Raw genomic sequence first — 15,945 nt, 5'->3', positions numbered from 1 at the left:
GGCTGCCTGGGGCCTCAGCTGCTCCTGGTGTGTTAGGGGAAAGCCTGGCTGGCCTGTCACACTTCCTGCTAGTAGGAGAGGCTTCTCTGCAGTAGGGGGGCTGCCAGCAAGGCTGCACCCAGCTTATTATCCCCCATTCCTTCTTCCCCAGGAATGCAGTCCCTGAGCAGGTTTGACTTGCTTTCCCTCCAAATTATAAACCAGATCTGCCCGCCTCTTACTGCACCAGGGCCAGTTCAGCCCCCACAATCAGCTGTCACTCGCCACTCACTGCAGTCCGTCCACTTCTAAGTTCTGACTCCAGTGCCCCTAGCTGCTGGAGGGAAGGTCTCCCAGGACCTTTAGTTCTCCAGCATAGATGTTTCTTTTCAGTTTACAACTGAACGCGTGAGGGAGTCAAGGATAGACTGGGTGTGTGGCTCTGCAGTCCCTTTCTGGACACAGCCTCTTTCCCAGAGAACCCATTAGCAGGGCTAAGATAGGCCCAGCAGCCTCCTAGCCTTAGGCTGGTCATAGGCCCAGACCTGCCAATGAGGGACCTTGTCTTCCCACCCACTGTGGTTGGTGCAGGGTAAGAATGCATGCCATTGGGGATGCCAGGGGCAGGGCTAGGGGGATGGTGTGTGGAGCCAGATGCTCAAAACCCAGGACAATGAATGACACATGATTTTCTTCCAAACTTGTCTTGATGCTTTTTTGTTTTGTTAAGGCATTTATTGGGGGTGAGGAAGCCCACATGTGGCAGCAGATACACAGAGGAAAAGAAACCTCTGCAGAGCAGAGGGGGGACTCCGGAAAATGAAACCTCATGTCATGGTGTTAAATGTTCTATCCAATGTCATTTGAAATAAGGAAAGATGAACGTCTCAAGTACTGTGCAGTTTACCACCTATCAGTGTGCATCACCAGCTTGATATATAAATATCAGGGCACCCAGTTCATGCAAATGTTCACATGGAATCACAGAAGTGATGTGATTCTTATTTTGTGGCTTGCCCTAAAGGGTACCATCAGCTGACAAAAACAGCTAGGTTACAGAAAGAGGAGAGCACCCCCAGGCTGATGTCCCAAGCCCTGGCACCTTCTCTTCCTATAATATACTCTACCAGCTTATCACAGGAAAGTGCTGCGGAGGACCCCAGTCTCCAGGATAGAGGGGGAGGGGAGTGGGGAGGCTCATCTCACATTTAGACACACAGCCTGCTGGCTGCCAGATGGGTTCTGTGTGGCTGCCTCGGGGCAGGGACCAGTGTCAAATATATATAATCTGAGGTTTTTTATCCCCCCCCCCCCCCAAAGAGGGTTTTCCTGTGTAGTCCTGGCTGTCCTGGAACTCGCTCTGTAGACCAGGCTGGCCTCAAACTCAGAGCTCCACCTGCCTCTGCCTCTCGAGTACTGGGATTAAAGGTGTGTGCCACCACTGCCCAGCTTGACATAGGGTCTTCCGTAGCCCAGGCTGACCTCAAACTTACCATGCATCCAAGGCTTGAGCTCCAAGCCTTCCTGCCTTCACCTCCGGAGTGCTGGCATTACAGAAATGCCCACCAAACCTGTTTTTAATGTGGTGTTGGGGACCAGACCCAGGGCTTCATGCATTCTGTGCAGGCACTATACTGGCTGAGCAACTTCTCCAACCCAGCCTAGACTTCATGAACAAAGTACAAGTTCAAAGCTCGGGTCAGTGGTTTGTAGATGGTAACCACACAGCCTGACCTTTGGAGTGGTTGTGCAATGGCATTGCTTCTGGCAGAGAACCAGGAAAAGACTGAAGGGGGACTGGAGTGCCGAGAGAGCCAGGGGCCTGGTAGCATCACGGTCCCCACTGAACTCAGCTCTAACACCTGTGGACCTCATTTCCCTGCTGAGAGCCTGGCTTCTCTTGCCTCGTCAGCACCAGACCAAAATGGGCGGCAGAGGAGGTCACCGAGAGTCCACTTCCCACAGCCCTGCTTGTCCTCAGGTCACGTGCATCATCTGTCTGTCTTAGGCCAGGTTCATTTCTAGAACAAAGGAAAATTCATTTACCTCATTCAGGTTTTTCCTAGGCTGTCTGATGTGTGGGCGAAGGGCTGTGTGCATCCGTGTTTGACCTTGGAGGGTACTTAGGATTAAGGACAAGAGCAGGGCAATGAGTATTCAAGAAACATCAGATAGTGATCCTTGCTATGTAAGAAGCAGAGGCAGGAGGTGTGCTGCGAAGTCAAGGTCATCTGGGGATAGGTGACAAAATCCTATCTCAAAAATCATTTTACAGGCTGGGGAGACAGCTGGGTGGCGAGTGTGCTGGCTGCCACTCTAGAGGACCAGGTTTGATTCCCAGCATGACAGTTCAAAATGAACTCCATTCCAGAGGATCTGACGCCCTCTTCTGGTAGAAGCCCACACTGCATACATATGTTGCACAGATATATATGTTGGCAAAACACACATGCACATAAAATACAATTTTAAAATAGTGAAAACAGCAGGGCCAAGGAGAAGCCCAGGGGTAAGATGTTTGCCTATCATGCTTACACTCTAAGCTCAGCCTCCAGCTCAAGCACTCACCAGGAAATGCAGGCTTGGGGTGGGAAGCTAGCTGGACCCATGGATAAGGGAGTGGAAGGCTCTGCATAAGGAACACAGCAGGAGCATCTTTTTTTCAGAGCCATGGTCTCTCTACAGAGCCCAGGCTGTCCTGGAACTCACTATATAGACCAGGCTAGCCTTGAGCTCACAGAAATCCTCCTGCCTCTGACTCTTGAGTGCGGAGCTACACAGAGAAACTCTTGTCTTGAAAAACCAAAACCAGCCCGGCAGTGGGGGCGCACACCTGTAATCCCAGCACTCAGGAGGCAGAGGCAGGCGGATCTCTGTGAGTTCGAGGCCAGCCTGGTCTCCAGAGCTAGTCCAGGACAGGCTCCAAAGCTACAGAGAAACCCTGTCTTGAAAAACAGAACAAAACAAAACAAAACAAAAAAAACAAAAAAGAAAAGAAAAACCAGAACCAAATGAGAGACACAGAGAAACCAAGAAAACAACACAAACAAAACCTCTAAACAGAAACCAGGGCCAGGTGGTGGTGCACGCCTTTACTCCCAGCACTTGGGAAGCAGAGGCAGGTGGATCTCTGTGAGTTCCAGGACAGCCTGGTCTACAGAGTGAGTTCCAGGACAGCCAGGGCTGTTACACAGAAAAACCTTGTCTCAAAAAACAAAACCTCAGAAACCAAAATATACAAGCAAAGACAAAAAACAAAAGTTAAAAATGCCCAAACAGCAATTTGAGACAAAAAGGTCTACAAAAATATCTTTGAGTTCATTTTGTATTGGCCAACCCCTCCTGGGCATGGGGCCCGCCTTGAAGTATGGTCAGTATACTCAGTGAAACTCCATCAGAGAAAACTCTTTATTAGCTGGCATCCTTTGCAGTTATTTTTTGCTTAGGGATGGGAGCTCATGTCCACTTCCCCTTCCCAGGGCTGCGGCTCCATCTAGCTTGAGCTTGAGGGCCTGTGGATGCTGCCACATTCTTTGTGAATTCCTCAGTGTATCTGTCCTGTTTTGTTTGGAGGTGTCCTCCACTCCCTCTGGTCGTTAGAATCTTTCTCCCTCCGCTTCCACCTAGCTCCCTAACCCCAGAGAGGAGGGTTCGATGAAGACCTCCCAGTTAGGACCAGCAGCTTCAGAACCTCTCTACACACTGACCAGGGTCTCTGTTAGTTCCTGCAAAAAGCAGCTTCTCTGATGGTGACTGAGTGACACACTGATTGTAGGTATGGCAGAACGTCATTTTATTGCTTTGTTCTTTTATTAGAACAATAGTATTTTGTTTTCCCCTAGATCCATGTCCTGCCCAGTCTCAGGTTCTTGGCCACCCAGGCCAACTGCTTCCTCTTTAAGACACACCTTGAAATGGACAAATACTCTGTTCAGTCAAGCCCCAAACATAATCTTGACTGAAGTTTCTTTTAAAGACTTATTTTACTTGTGCATATGTGTGCACATGCATGCCTATGCATGTTCACGCCCAAGAAAGCCAAAGGCATTAGCTTCCCCTGGATCTGAAGTTACAAGTCCTTGTGCTGTGCCTGGCACTGGTGCTGGGAACTGAACTCAGGTCCTTTGCAAGAAGTATGCATGCTTTTAACCTCTGAGCCATCTTTTTAGCTCCCTCTTAAAAGTTTTTTTTTTTTTTTTTTTTTTTTTTTTTAAGATTTATTATGTATACAGTGTTCTGCCTACATGCATGCTTGCAGGCCAGAAGAGGGCACCAGATCTCATTACAGATGTGAGCCACCATGTGGGTGCTGGGAATTGAACTCGGGATGTCTGGAAGAGCAACCAGTGCTCTTAACCGCTGAGCCATCTCTCCAGCCCACTTAAAATTGTTTCTACATTAGGAATTTTTAATTTGAGTCCTCTGGAAGAGCAGCACATACTTTTAACCACTGTATCATCTCTCCAGTTATTCTGTCTCTTTAAAAAAAAGGGGGGGGGCATGCATGGAGGTCAGAGAAAATCTGCAGTTAGCTCTCCTTTCACTTTTTAGGACCTGGAGATTGAACTCAGTCATGATGGTGGCAAGCACTTTTTGAGCCTTCTTACAAGCCATAAAATCTAACCTACTTCTCCCTAGCCAGCTTGGAATGTGGTATGTAGACCAGGCTGACCTCAGATTCATAGCTATCCACCTGCCTCTGCCTCTCAAGTGCTGAAATTAAAGGTGTGCACCACCATACCCACTCCATTCCTTTTTTTTAAAGACAGAATAACTGGAAAGATGTTGCAATGGTTAAAAGTGTGTGCTGCTCTTCCAGAGGACCCAGATTTAGTTCTCAGCATCCACACTGGGGGGCTCACAACTGCTGGCTCCATGGGCTCAGATGCGCCATCTTCTGGCCTCTGTGGACACTGCACTTATGTGCACGAACACCGCCCCTACCCTCACCCAGACTCCCCCTCCAAAAAAGAAGCTCAGCTCTCAAGTGTCCCAGGCTAGCTAGCATCAAACTTGCTATGTAGCTGGTGATGACCGTGAATTTCTGACCCTCCTGTCTCTAGCTTCCAAATGCTGGGATTACAGGTGTGAATTACCATACTGGGTTTGTGCAGTACTGGGGATCAAAACCCAGGGCTTTGTGCATGCTAGGCAAGCACACTAACCACTGAGCTACATATCTATTCACTGAGACAATGCCGACCTTTAGCACAGACATTCCCCAAAGATCCCTAGATTCCCTTGCTGGGTTTTAACTTTTTCATCTTTAAATTACAATCTGAAAATGAGCTGATTATTTATGGTGTTGGGGTCACAGGGCTTTTTACTCGACACTTTGGCCTTAACCTGTTTTAAACACGAAGGCCAGGCCAGGTGAGGTGGTGCATACCTGCCGTCCTAGGACTTGGAGGTAGAGGCAGAAAGATCATGAGTTTGAGACTAACGGTTACAAAGCAAACAGCAAATAAAAACAACCGGGCAGACTGACAGTGGAAACACACTGTCAGCCTAGGGAAGACAAACCAATCCACTGTGCCTCTTCAGGGCCAGAGGGCAGGGCGGGGGCCTCCTCTCAGGAAAAGATTCCTGTTTCTTAGGCTTGGCTTTTAACAGGGCAGCCTGGGGGACAGACTCTTGACTTTTCAGGAGACTTACAACCTGGGAAGAGATCGTCACCCAAATGGTAGTCTCCCTGACTGGTCACCCAGTTGTGTGGAAGGCACTGCTAAGGGGAGGGTTTCTCCACATATGCAACCTGACTTTGCGGACGAAGGACTGGAGTTTGGGAAGGTGAATCACTTGTGTGTAGCAGAGCCTGCTGGGTATAGTGTGGCTCTGGGCTGACCTGGAACCACCTGTCCACCCCACCCGACCCCCCACTCCAGAGGGCGTGGCTGGTAATCCACAGTCAGTTATCTGCCATTGAGCATATTTGAGTGTGGCTTTCTGTAGCAGGAACCCAGCACAGCTAGAGACCCTCACCCCCACCCCCTGCTAAGGATCCCTGGGATGGGGGTGCATAGGCTTAGTCCAACAGGAAAGGCAACAGACAAGATTACTCTGGAGCCTGCCAGGTACAACCAGGAAAACTGGTTAGGGCAGCTGCCCAGACTGCTGGCTCCTCACCCAACCCCAGCCCCTCCCTTCCACTGGCCTAGGGAAGGAAAGAGGCTCCTAACACCAAGAGTGTTAGCTAGATGCCAGGCTCTGCTGAGTCCTGACCAAACTCAGAAGTGTCAGACCACAGATTCCTGCCCCCCAGGAGGTTGTGTTGCCTCCCCCCCCCCCCAGTTCTCATGCCCTGAACTGGGCTTCCTCAGTTTGAGAGTTGGCACCTCCAGCCAGACCTACCCCTGACATCCAGGCTCCCCCTGCCGCCATCTCCTGCCCACACACCGGTGTGGCTCTGAGGGTCACCTTTGCCCTTCCAGTGCTCACAGACTGCACCCCTAGAACCATTCCTCCTAGTTCTGACCAATGACTGGCAGTGTAGGTGAGGCCAGTCACTGTCAGCTGAGGAGTCCAGAGCCTTCACAGAACTCCAGTCTGTCACCGTGGCAATGGCAGGCTTGAGACAGAAGCAGTTGAAACAGTCACCATGAGAGAGATGCAGCCGTGACAGGGTTGATGTAGCTGGACTTGGTAGAGTCAACAAACCAACCTTGGGCCTGTTGAGGTGACTCATCGGGTAAAGGCTCCTGTCTCCTGCTGAGTCTGACAGTCTGAGTTTGGTTTCCAGGATGCACATGGTGGAAGGGAAGAACCTAGTCCGTCAGGTTGTCCTCTGGCCTCTGCATGTGTGCCACGGCATGTGCTCCCATGTGTATACAAACAAATAAAATGATTAAGAAATCACCCTTTTCTTGTCACATCTCTCAGGTTGGGGATTAATTTGTTATGGCAGCATAGCCTATCTGATTCAGACTACTATGCTGGTCTGTGCAGGTTTCGAACATCTCAGATCACCAGACCTCAAATGGTCTGCCCCCTCCAAACAGCCAAAAGCTCTGATTTCACTTTCCTGTAATACTTGCTTAAAGGTTTCTTTGTTGATTTCTTGTCCTCAGTCTCCTCAACTAGACTGCAGGTTCTCTGAGGCAGAGCCCAGCACTGTCTGCCCCAGACCTGGTTCCTAGTACAGCGCCTGGCAGATTTAGGTGCCTGAGAAACTCTTGAATGAATGAGTGTTGGTTGAATGTGTGAGTGCAGCAGTCAGGTGACCACGCCCCCAGGGCCTTCCTGATTTATAATTGCTGCTGCCCTAACTTCTCCCTCCAGGCGCACACAGGCCTGAAGTCATCAGAAAGTGCAAGCTGTGGAGCCTCAAAGTCAAAGCTGGCTGGGACCTTTCTCCTCCCCCATAGCTTTACAGATGAGGCAATGTGGACCTGTGAGGAACAGGAAGTAACGCCTAGGTGCCGGGCTTTGCCAGAGCCTCCCCTGGGGTTTCTAGACACTGTCCATTGCTCTTCCTACTCAGCTTCAGTGACTTCCTCTGTAGCTTCTGCCATCTTCCTAAAAAATACCCCTCCCCAGCAGCCACCCCACTGCACCAGGTAACAGTATTGGCATCTGGGACTGGGATAGGGCTCAGAGGTGGGAACAGATGGGGTATCTCTTGGGGCTGGGGAGATGGTTCCATCAAGGAGGTACCTGCTGGGAACACACATGAAGACCCAACTTTGGATCCCAGAACCCATATAAGCTTTGGGTGCTCAGCCTGTCACTCCACCACTGGGGGTGAGGTGGGGTAGACTGGTGGATTTCTATAACTTGCCTAGTCAGTGGGTGAGGCCAGCTCCAGTGAGGGATACGCTGTCTCCAAAAACAAGATTGAGAATAATTGATGAAGACAGTGTCAATCTCAGGCTGCCACGTGCTCATGCACACACACACCACACATAGACACAGAAGAGGTCTTCTTCAGAGGACTCCAGGCTCCATAACGCCTACAAGATAACCGTGTAGGCTTATTTTATTCATTTTAAAATCATTTTTTGGTGGTGGTGGGGCTGCACAATGCCTCTTCTGGCCTTTGGGCACCAGGCACACGTGGTACACAGATACACAAAAATGCTTTGTGTGTTTGTGTGCGTGTGGGTACCATGCATGTGCAGTGCCAGTGGATATCAGGAGGATGTCAGATCCCCTGGGACTGGAGTTACAAGGGGTCGTGAGTCACCACGTGGGTGCTGGGAACCAAACCCAGGTCCTCTGCAAGAGCAGTAAATGCTCTTAGCACTGAGCCATCTCTCCAGCCCCAAGAAATAATTAACTTTTTTTTTTTTTTTTTTTTGAGACAAGGTTTTACTGTGAAGCCATGGCTGGCCTGGAGCTTGCTGTGTAGACCAAGCTGATCTAAAACTTGCCTTAGCCTCCTGAGTGCCAAAATTAAAGGTGTGTGTCACTTGGCCCAACTCGATTTATTTTTATTTTATTTGTATGATTGTGTGATAGCATGTATGTATGTGCACTATGTGCATGCCTGGTACCCACAGAAACCAGGAGTGGGTATCAAATCTCTGATGGAACTGGAGTTAAAGACAGTTGTGAGTCATCATGATCGGACCCAAACCAGGTCCTCTGCAAGAGTAGCAAATGCTCTTAACTGAGCAGCCGCCTCCATCCATTATTTGTTTGTTGTTTGTTTTCAGAGCTGGAGAGCAAACCCAGGGCCTTGTGCATGTTCTGTCACCACCAACATCCCCGACCTAAACCTGTGTTCCTCTCTCATATTTTGTTTAACAATAACAGAGGGCGGGGCAGGGGTGGAGAGAAGAGCGCGGTGCTAGAGTGGTTGAGCACCTGAGAGGCCCTGGGTTCCATCCCCAACACCAGAAAACCAAAAGACCGAGCTCAGCGAGTGAGCTCTGCTTGGTCAGGTGTTTCTGGGTGGTGCATACCCCAGCGGGGCTGGATGTGCCTGCTGCCTCCTCTCTACTGGGCAGCTCATTTACATTGATGACTCTGCCTGCCGCCCCACAGGGTTGCTTATTGTAGAAATTCAGGAACTAGAGTTCTATGCAGGAAGATGCATAGAATCAAGGTCATCTGTAGCCTCCCTGCCTACTGTGACCTTCTCAACTCCTTAAGGGTATTTCAGCCTTATTTATCTGAACAGGTGACTAGATCACGCTGCCTGTATCCCAGATGTCCCCAGGCCCCTCCCGGTGGCCATGTTGGCCTCACATGGTCCCTCTTCCTTTTGACTTGTTGGCTGACATCCTTGGCTAACTGTTGAAGTTCTTTTCCAGTCTACCCAAAGTCCAAGAGAACCCACATGAGTTCCCACCATGGTCTCCTTGCAAGGTATATCCTTGCCATCAGTCCCCTGGGAGTGACCTGTATGGCCTCCTGCCCCAGAGCCTACTGGGAGAACCTAGCCCCTGCCTGGGGTGTGCAGCTCTCCTGCCCTTGCTCATTCTTGACCAATCAGGGAAGTACCAGACATTTTCTCCAGAGATATGCTGGGTATTTCTCGTCACCAAGGTCCCCAAATGGCCTTGCCCAGGCTGCATCAGAAAATTCCTCCTCAGCTCAGAGTGCAGCCCCCATATCTGGAGGCAATCTGTACTGCACTCACCAGCTACCACCCTTTTCTGAGAAAGACTTCTCTGCTCATGACCTTCCAGTGACAGCTACCAACTCCTCTCAGGCTTGGCCACAGCTTTGGTAGCCAAATAATCTTTCCCTGGAATTTTTTGAAAGGTGGTTCCTTTCTGGTGGCCAAGCCGTGAGCTGGGAGACCAGAGCTCTGCAGTAAGAGACTGGTGAGCTCCAGACACTGAGAGAGCATTTTGGAAATCTCTGACTGTATCCATCTGTGCCTGCTGAACAGTTCAGTGCCGCGATTGCAGAATCTCACCTTTTGCCCAAGTCATTCCCTTGTTCCTTACAACAGTCTCAAAGGACACAGGAATAGGACAGTCCTAGGCGGGTGGAATACAGACCCTCCTTGGTCTCGTCTCTGCCTTTGTCCTGGACCCTGAAGAATGACCACTGAAGGGATGAATGTGTGCTTCCAACCTGCCAGCTAAGACATGACTAGATCCTGTGGCCTAGTGTAGACTCATCGTGAATTCTCAATCTGTCCATTTAAGCCACGTCCAGATCAAGGGCCAGCTCCCATCATAAGGACACCAGACTGTGAGCACCAACAGGTAGAGGCTGGCTCCCAAGTGGTGTGACCTTGGATGTGTGTTCTCATTTCCAAAAGGCTGGATCCTCCTCCGAGGATGGCTGGGAGGTTGAAATTAGTAATCCACAGAGGAGGCACTTGCCGTTCTGGCTTTTTATTGCTTTGGTGGTGTTGAGTGGAGAGAGCTTTCCAGGGGCTAAGCGCCCAGTGCACACTGTAGATGTGTGTCCTGCCAACAGAGACCCGGAAGATGCAATGCTGGGTGTGCGTTCTCTTTCCCAGTGTAGTGGCCCTCCTGGGAGCTCAGAGCATCCCTAGCTCCAGTCTTCTCTGGAGGGTAGCTCAAAGCTCTGTGAGGGTCTATAGCGCCATCCTGGTATCTAGCTCCAAACAAGATTAGAGCCTGGCTCAGCCCTTACCCAGCATCAGAGGCAGCCTTGGGGGTGAGTGTTTTATGTTGGGGGAGAGCTGATTAGCTGCGGAGAACCAGGGGCTGAGTGGAGAGCCTTTTGCCACCATGAGGAGCCAGCCCTCAGTCTTCCAATTCCCCTTGAACCTTGGTCTTGCTGGAGGAAGAGGGTCTATGACCGCTCCCCTTCCCTCCGGTTCCCCTATGTGGAGGACTCTCATGGCTAGACAGCCCCACCCCTTCCTCCAGTGCTTCTGTTGTGCTAATGCCTGTGGAGCATCCGTCTCTCCTGGGGAGTCCTGGGCTGCCACGTTGTGGGCTGAGCAGGAGGCCCCAGGGGCTGGGAGTGGGGTGAGAAGGATGCTTGGAGATTCACGTGTTGGAGGAGGCAGTTGCAGGGCGGCTGTAGCCCTCAGTGTAGTACTCCGTGGCCGCTGTTCCTGGGGGAGTATCTGTGTAGAGCAGGGCATTAACCCTTTGTGCCATTGCTCGAGATACGTGGGCCCTGCAAAGATAAGTGGGGCTGAGGGTCCTCTCTGTTGCGGCTCCCTGAGCTCTGCCCCCAGCCCCCGATTTCACTAGATCACAATGTTTCCAATATGTCCCGAGCTTAAGCTCAGAAAACCTGCGCGGGTGGGGAGGGGAGAACCTTCGTCGTGGTCTTGATGATCTCAGGGCTTTTATTTCGCACCCAAACACCCACACATCTTCACCACGCGGGTCCCAAGGATGGATGCAAAGGTCCCAAGCCCCTCAGCGAGAATCTTGCTGTGCCCAGCTCCATAATCCCAACAAAGGCGCCCGACCACGTGCCTTCCTCCTCGTGGACCTGGAATGGGGAAGCTCCATGCTCACGGTCCCTGCTCAGGCCAGGGCTGGGTGGGGATTCGATACTAGGCCGAGGGTGCGCATGGAGCCTCCCCTAGCAGCCCGGCCGCCCCCGGCGGCGCCTCGCCCACTCCCATCCGCACACGCTGCAGCGCCCCGCAATTGGCGCTAGGGGGAGCCGTGGCAACTGGCTTGAACTGACAAAACTGCATCCAACAGCTATTTCCTTGGACTTGCAGGGGGAAAGGGGAGGGGGTAAAGATGCACGCCCCCCGCCTTAGGCAGCTCCAGGCTCTTCCCATGGGAGGCTGAGAACACAGGGATGTGTGTGTGTGTCGGGGGGGGGGGGTAAAGGTGTCTTTCCTCTCGGTAACTCACACCTCCAGAGCATCCCTCTTCCCTAACCCGAATCGTGGACCTTCGCAGCCCCCCGCGTTTTGGAGTGTCCCCAAGAACTTCACCACGCGCGACAGCGGGATCCAGAGCCTAGCAGCCCCCTGAGAATGGATAGCATCCGCCTCTCGGAGTCTGGGCTGGGGGCCCAGGGTGACAGCGCCTCCTGTCGCTCAGCGAGGCGTGTGGGGTGGGGCGGAGTGAGTCCACCGGCCGGTGGCTGGGAGCTTTTGCGCAGGGAAGGGGAGCGCGGGGGCGAGCCAATGAGAGCAAGAGATCTTTGGGGAGACAGCCTGAGACAGAGAGATGCTACCCCAAACTACAAGAGGCTGCCGTTTTATCTCACCCCCGCCCCCCGCACGCCACCCCGGTTCGTTCTTTCCTATCCCCCTAGCAAGGCTGGAACCACCCGTGTGCCCTGGGGCCGGAGCCCCGGCTCCAGATGTGAATTTGGTTCCAGTGGGAAGAACGCGAGCTTCCTCCGGGCCTTGGCACATTCTCCCACTCTGAGGTCATTCCGTAGGTGGTCAGAGGGGAGCGCGCGCCTGGAGCCTTCCTGCCTCCATCCACTGGAGAGGGAGGAGAGGCGGGCGGGAGGGAGCAGAAAGGGAGAGGGGAGGGGCGCGAGGAGGGAGGGAGACGCCGCCAGCACACCACCAAGTGGCACCGAGCAGTGATAACAAACTCAACTTTAAAAAAAAAAAAAAAAAGAAAGAAAGAAAAAGAAAAGGAAAAAACTTCCCCAAGTTGCCGCCTGAGACGTGCGGACGTGCGGTCGGCCGGAGGCACGGGGCGGGGAGTGTGGGTGGCCCAGAAGTCTCCGGGCTGCGGCGAGCTCAGACTAGAGCCAAGCAGGCCCTTGCAACCCCGCTTGCGTAGGGAGATGTGTTGGAGGCTGGTTCAGCTTCCTGCGGGAGACCCCGGGGCAGCCAGTTCCCATGGGGGCAGGCCCCGCTGGTGAGAGCGGTGGGGGACGACTGGAGACGTGCAACACCGGCCTCCATCCCTGGAACCCGCATCGCACACATACAGGGACTCCCAAGCCTGGCCCTGAGACGTGGGCAGAGCCGGCCCCGCAGTCCTGGAGAACTGAGGTTTGCGTGAGTGTGCGTGTGTGCGCGTGTTTTCCCACCTCTAGGCCCACGTGAAAGCAAAGCACTACCATACACTCGACAGTCGACTTTTTATTAAGATTATAAATTTAAACAAATAATCTGAACAGTTTTACCCGGTGAGATTCAATTCAGTATGCACAAAAATACAGGAGGAAGAAGGGCCGGAAAGGCAAGGTTGGCAACTTGTTTTGGAGTCTCTGGGGTGATGATGGCAGAGACCCAGAGGGGGGTCTAGGCGAACCTCACCTTCTCACAACAAAAGGCTTTTAAATTAAACAGAATCTATCGAGCTGAGGACGCAGACAGGGTTCTCACAGGCTGGAACAATGCTGGTTTCATGAGATGGAACCGAAGACTGAAGCAGGACAAGGTAACTCAGAAGCGCGCACACAAACACCACAGCTGACCAGGAGCTAAGTGAAGCTAAGCGAAAAGTCTCCAGCGCAGTCGGCGGTCCGGGCCCCTCCCTCCCCCGGGGCCGCCGGGGATCCAGGTGAAGGAATCGACTTCCTTTTTTGTTTAGTGAGGACCGCAGTGCTGGGCATGATGGGAAATGTAGTTCGCCCTGCTCGCCCCCCACCCCTTCCCCAACGGTGCTGAGTGTCAGGGTGTCGGGCGCCACCTTCCCCCTGGTCCGGGAGGCGGGTGGAGGAGGGGAGGAGGAGGACAGAGCCAGAGGGGCGGGGAGAGGAGGGGTTCTAGACGCCCGCCCCGGCAAGAAAAGAAAAAAAAGTTGAAGTGTTTTCATTTCTGCCTTCTCATTTCGAGAACTTTGGAGGCCGCCCCCAGAGAGGAAATGTGACCGAAACGTCCCTTTTGGAGATAGAGTTTGCCTTTGTTTTTTTGCTCAGAATTTCACAAGATCCATTCCTCACCCTAGAGAGGAACTCAGGAGAGCGGAACGTCGGGCTTCCAGGCTCTGACAACTGGTGGGAGTCGGCGTCCCGGGCCCCGCGCCCTCCTGCGTTGCGCCCCCGGCGCGCCCCAGCACCCAGCCTCGCCCCCGGCTGCCCGGCACCTCCTCCGGGCAGCAGCCCTGCCTCACGTGGCAGGCTCCTCACTAAACACCACTGCAATCAGTACAATAAAAAAAAAAAAAAAAAAAAAAAAAAAAGAGTAAGAGAAACACAAAGCATACTTAAATAGGCGCTTTTTCTCTCTGTAAAAATAAAGTCGAAGATTTTTTGATTTTTTTTTTTATTTTACAGTTTATAAAACATCAGCCTCTGCTCGCCCCCTGCTCGCCCCGAGTGGCCAGGACCCGCTCGCTCCCTATCGTCCCTTGGCCGAGTCTTTGTCTGGCCCCAGCCCCGCGGGGCCCAGGGTCCCCATGCCCTCGGGGGTCCCTAGAAGGCGACAATGGCTCGAGTCCAGGCGCCGAGGCTGGCGAGCGCCTGCTTGGCGCACAGCTGCCCGTTGAGCGGCGGCGGCTGCTCCGAGGAGTCCGGCTGTCGGCTCACTAGCCCCGAGAAGCCCGAGCCAAAGATGGAGATCAAGTTTGAGATGTTGGACGCGTCCGGGGACGAGTCCGGGCAGAAGTCCTCGAAGCGGGCGCGCTTACAGGGGGCGAACGGGGCGCCCCCGGGGGGCTCGGCTCCCAGGTCACCCGCGTCCTCCTCGTCGTCGTCCTCTTCCTCCTGGCCAGGGTAATACTTGCGCTTGCAACCAGCGGCGGACGTCAGGCCGGGTCCCGGAGCGCCCTGGCCACAGCAGGGGCAGTGGGCGGAGGCGCAGCAGTCCTGGTGCAAGTAGCCGTTTTCCACCGTGGTCACCACGTGAGTGTCCAGGTCCAGCACGGTGGTCTGGCTGCTGCAGTGCACACCGAAGTCCGAGGGGGCCGGGTACGCGCCCCGGTAGAAGCCAGGGGACGAGGAAGGGGCTGGAGAGGCAGGCGGAGAGGAAGCGGCGACGGTCGGTGGGGCAGCCCCCGGCGGCGCCGAGGGCGCAGAGCAGGCGGCCGGGACGCGAGGGTCCCGCGGGCAGAGCACGGCGGGCGCGGGCGGCGGCAGCGGCGCAGGACCCGGCTGCAGCGGCTCCAAGTGCTGCCCGCGGTGGGGCGCGCCGTGCGGCGGCTGGAGCGCGGCGCACCCGGGCAGCTCCGAGAGCGCCCCCGCGCAGCCCGCGGGCGCCCCGGCCAACGCCACCGCCGCCGCCGCGCAGCTCCTGGGCGCCGGGTGCTGGTGCTGGTGCAGCTGCTGCTGGAGGTGCAGCTGGTGGAGCTGGTGGAGCTGGTGCAGCTGGTGCCGGGCGACCGGCTCGCGCGCCTCCGCGTCCCCGCCGCCGCCAAGTTGGAGCGGGCCGAAGTCGGCCGCGTTGGTCGGCATTCCCGGAGCCGAGTACGCGAGGTGCTGGTGCTGGTGCTGGTGCTGGGGCGGCTGCTGTTGCTGCTGCTGCTGCTGCTGCTGCTGGCGCCGGTAGAGCTCGGCGTACCGCTCGCTCAGGTAGAGCTGGCGCGCGTTGCGGAGCACGTAGGACACTAGGAGGTTCTTGTGCAGCTTGATGCCGCCGCGCTGGGTTCGGGAGCTGTGGATCTTGCGCAGGGAGATGCTGATCAGGCTCTGGGCGTCCAGGGCGCACTCCATGCTCCCGCGGAGACGCGGGCGGCAGAGCAGCCGCCTTTGCTGCTGCTAAGGCTGCTGCGGCGTGTATCTCCAGCTGGTTGCTGGGGCGCACTGGGCACAGAAAACCGAGCCCGGGTCAGCGGGTCGGCGGCGCTCCGAGAGAAGCCGCCACCATGCGCTGCGCGCCACCCGCAGGCTCACGCTCCCCAGACGGCGCCAAAGCAATGAGCCTCGGCCGTCCCCGGTCCCAGCTATTTAGCCGGGTAGCAGCGCTCCGCCCCACTGAAGATTAGCCAATAGGAATGTGCGCAGCCTCCCGAATGACAGCCGCTTCCCGCCCCGGGGCCACTTGGCTGACCAATCAGACCAAGGCGGTTCCTTTGTGCTATTCAAATACCGAACGGACCCCGGGCCTCCAACGCCGCTGCTGCCTCGAATGTTCTCCTGGGGCCGTGGCACCGCGTGGGACTCGGAGTCTCCTAGGTAGTCGCCCACAGCGTGGGTCGTCTCTCGGGAGCCACG

The 15,945-nt window shown here is 54.5% G+C and overlaps 1 protein-coding gene across 1 annotated transcript; it reads right to left on the bottom strand.

Moving 5' to 3' along the window:
* Positions 1–12,918: 12,918 nt before the first annotated feature.
* Positions 12,919–15,646, bottom strand: Ier5l (immediate early response 5 like). Its single transcript, XM_036183074.1, has one exon. It carries the CDS (start codon positions 15,442–15,444, stop codon positions 14,209–14,211), a length of 1,236 nt encoding a protein of 411 aa, XP_036038967.1. The 5' UTR covers positions 15,445–15,646; the 3' UTR covers positions 12,919–14,208.
* Between the last annotated feature and the right edge of the window lie 299 nt (positions 15,647–15,945).

The sequence above is a fragment of the Onychomys torridus genome, chromosome 4 (genome assembly GCF_903995425.1).
Source record: "Onychomys torridus chromosome 4, mOncTor1.1, whole genome shotgun sequence".
Classification (NCBI taxonomy): Eukaryota; Metazoa; Chordata; class Mammalia; order Rodentia; family Cricetidae; genus Onychomys; species Onychomys torridus.
This window is presented reverse-complemented; position numbering and strand designations above follow the sequence as displayed.

What these genes read in the sequence shown, in the direction of transcription:
- Ier5l (XM_036183074.1), bottom strand. Translation starts at nt 15,444, where the DNA reads ATGGAGTGCGCCCTGGACGCCCAGAGCCTGATCAGCATCTCCCTGCGC.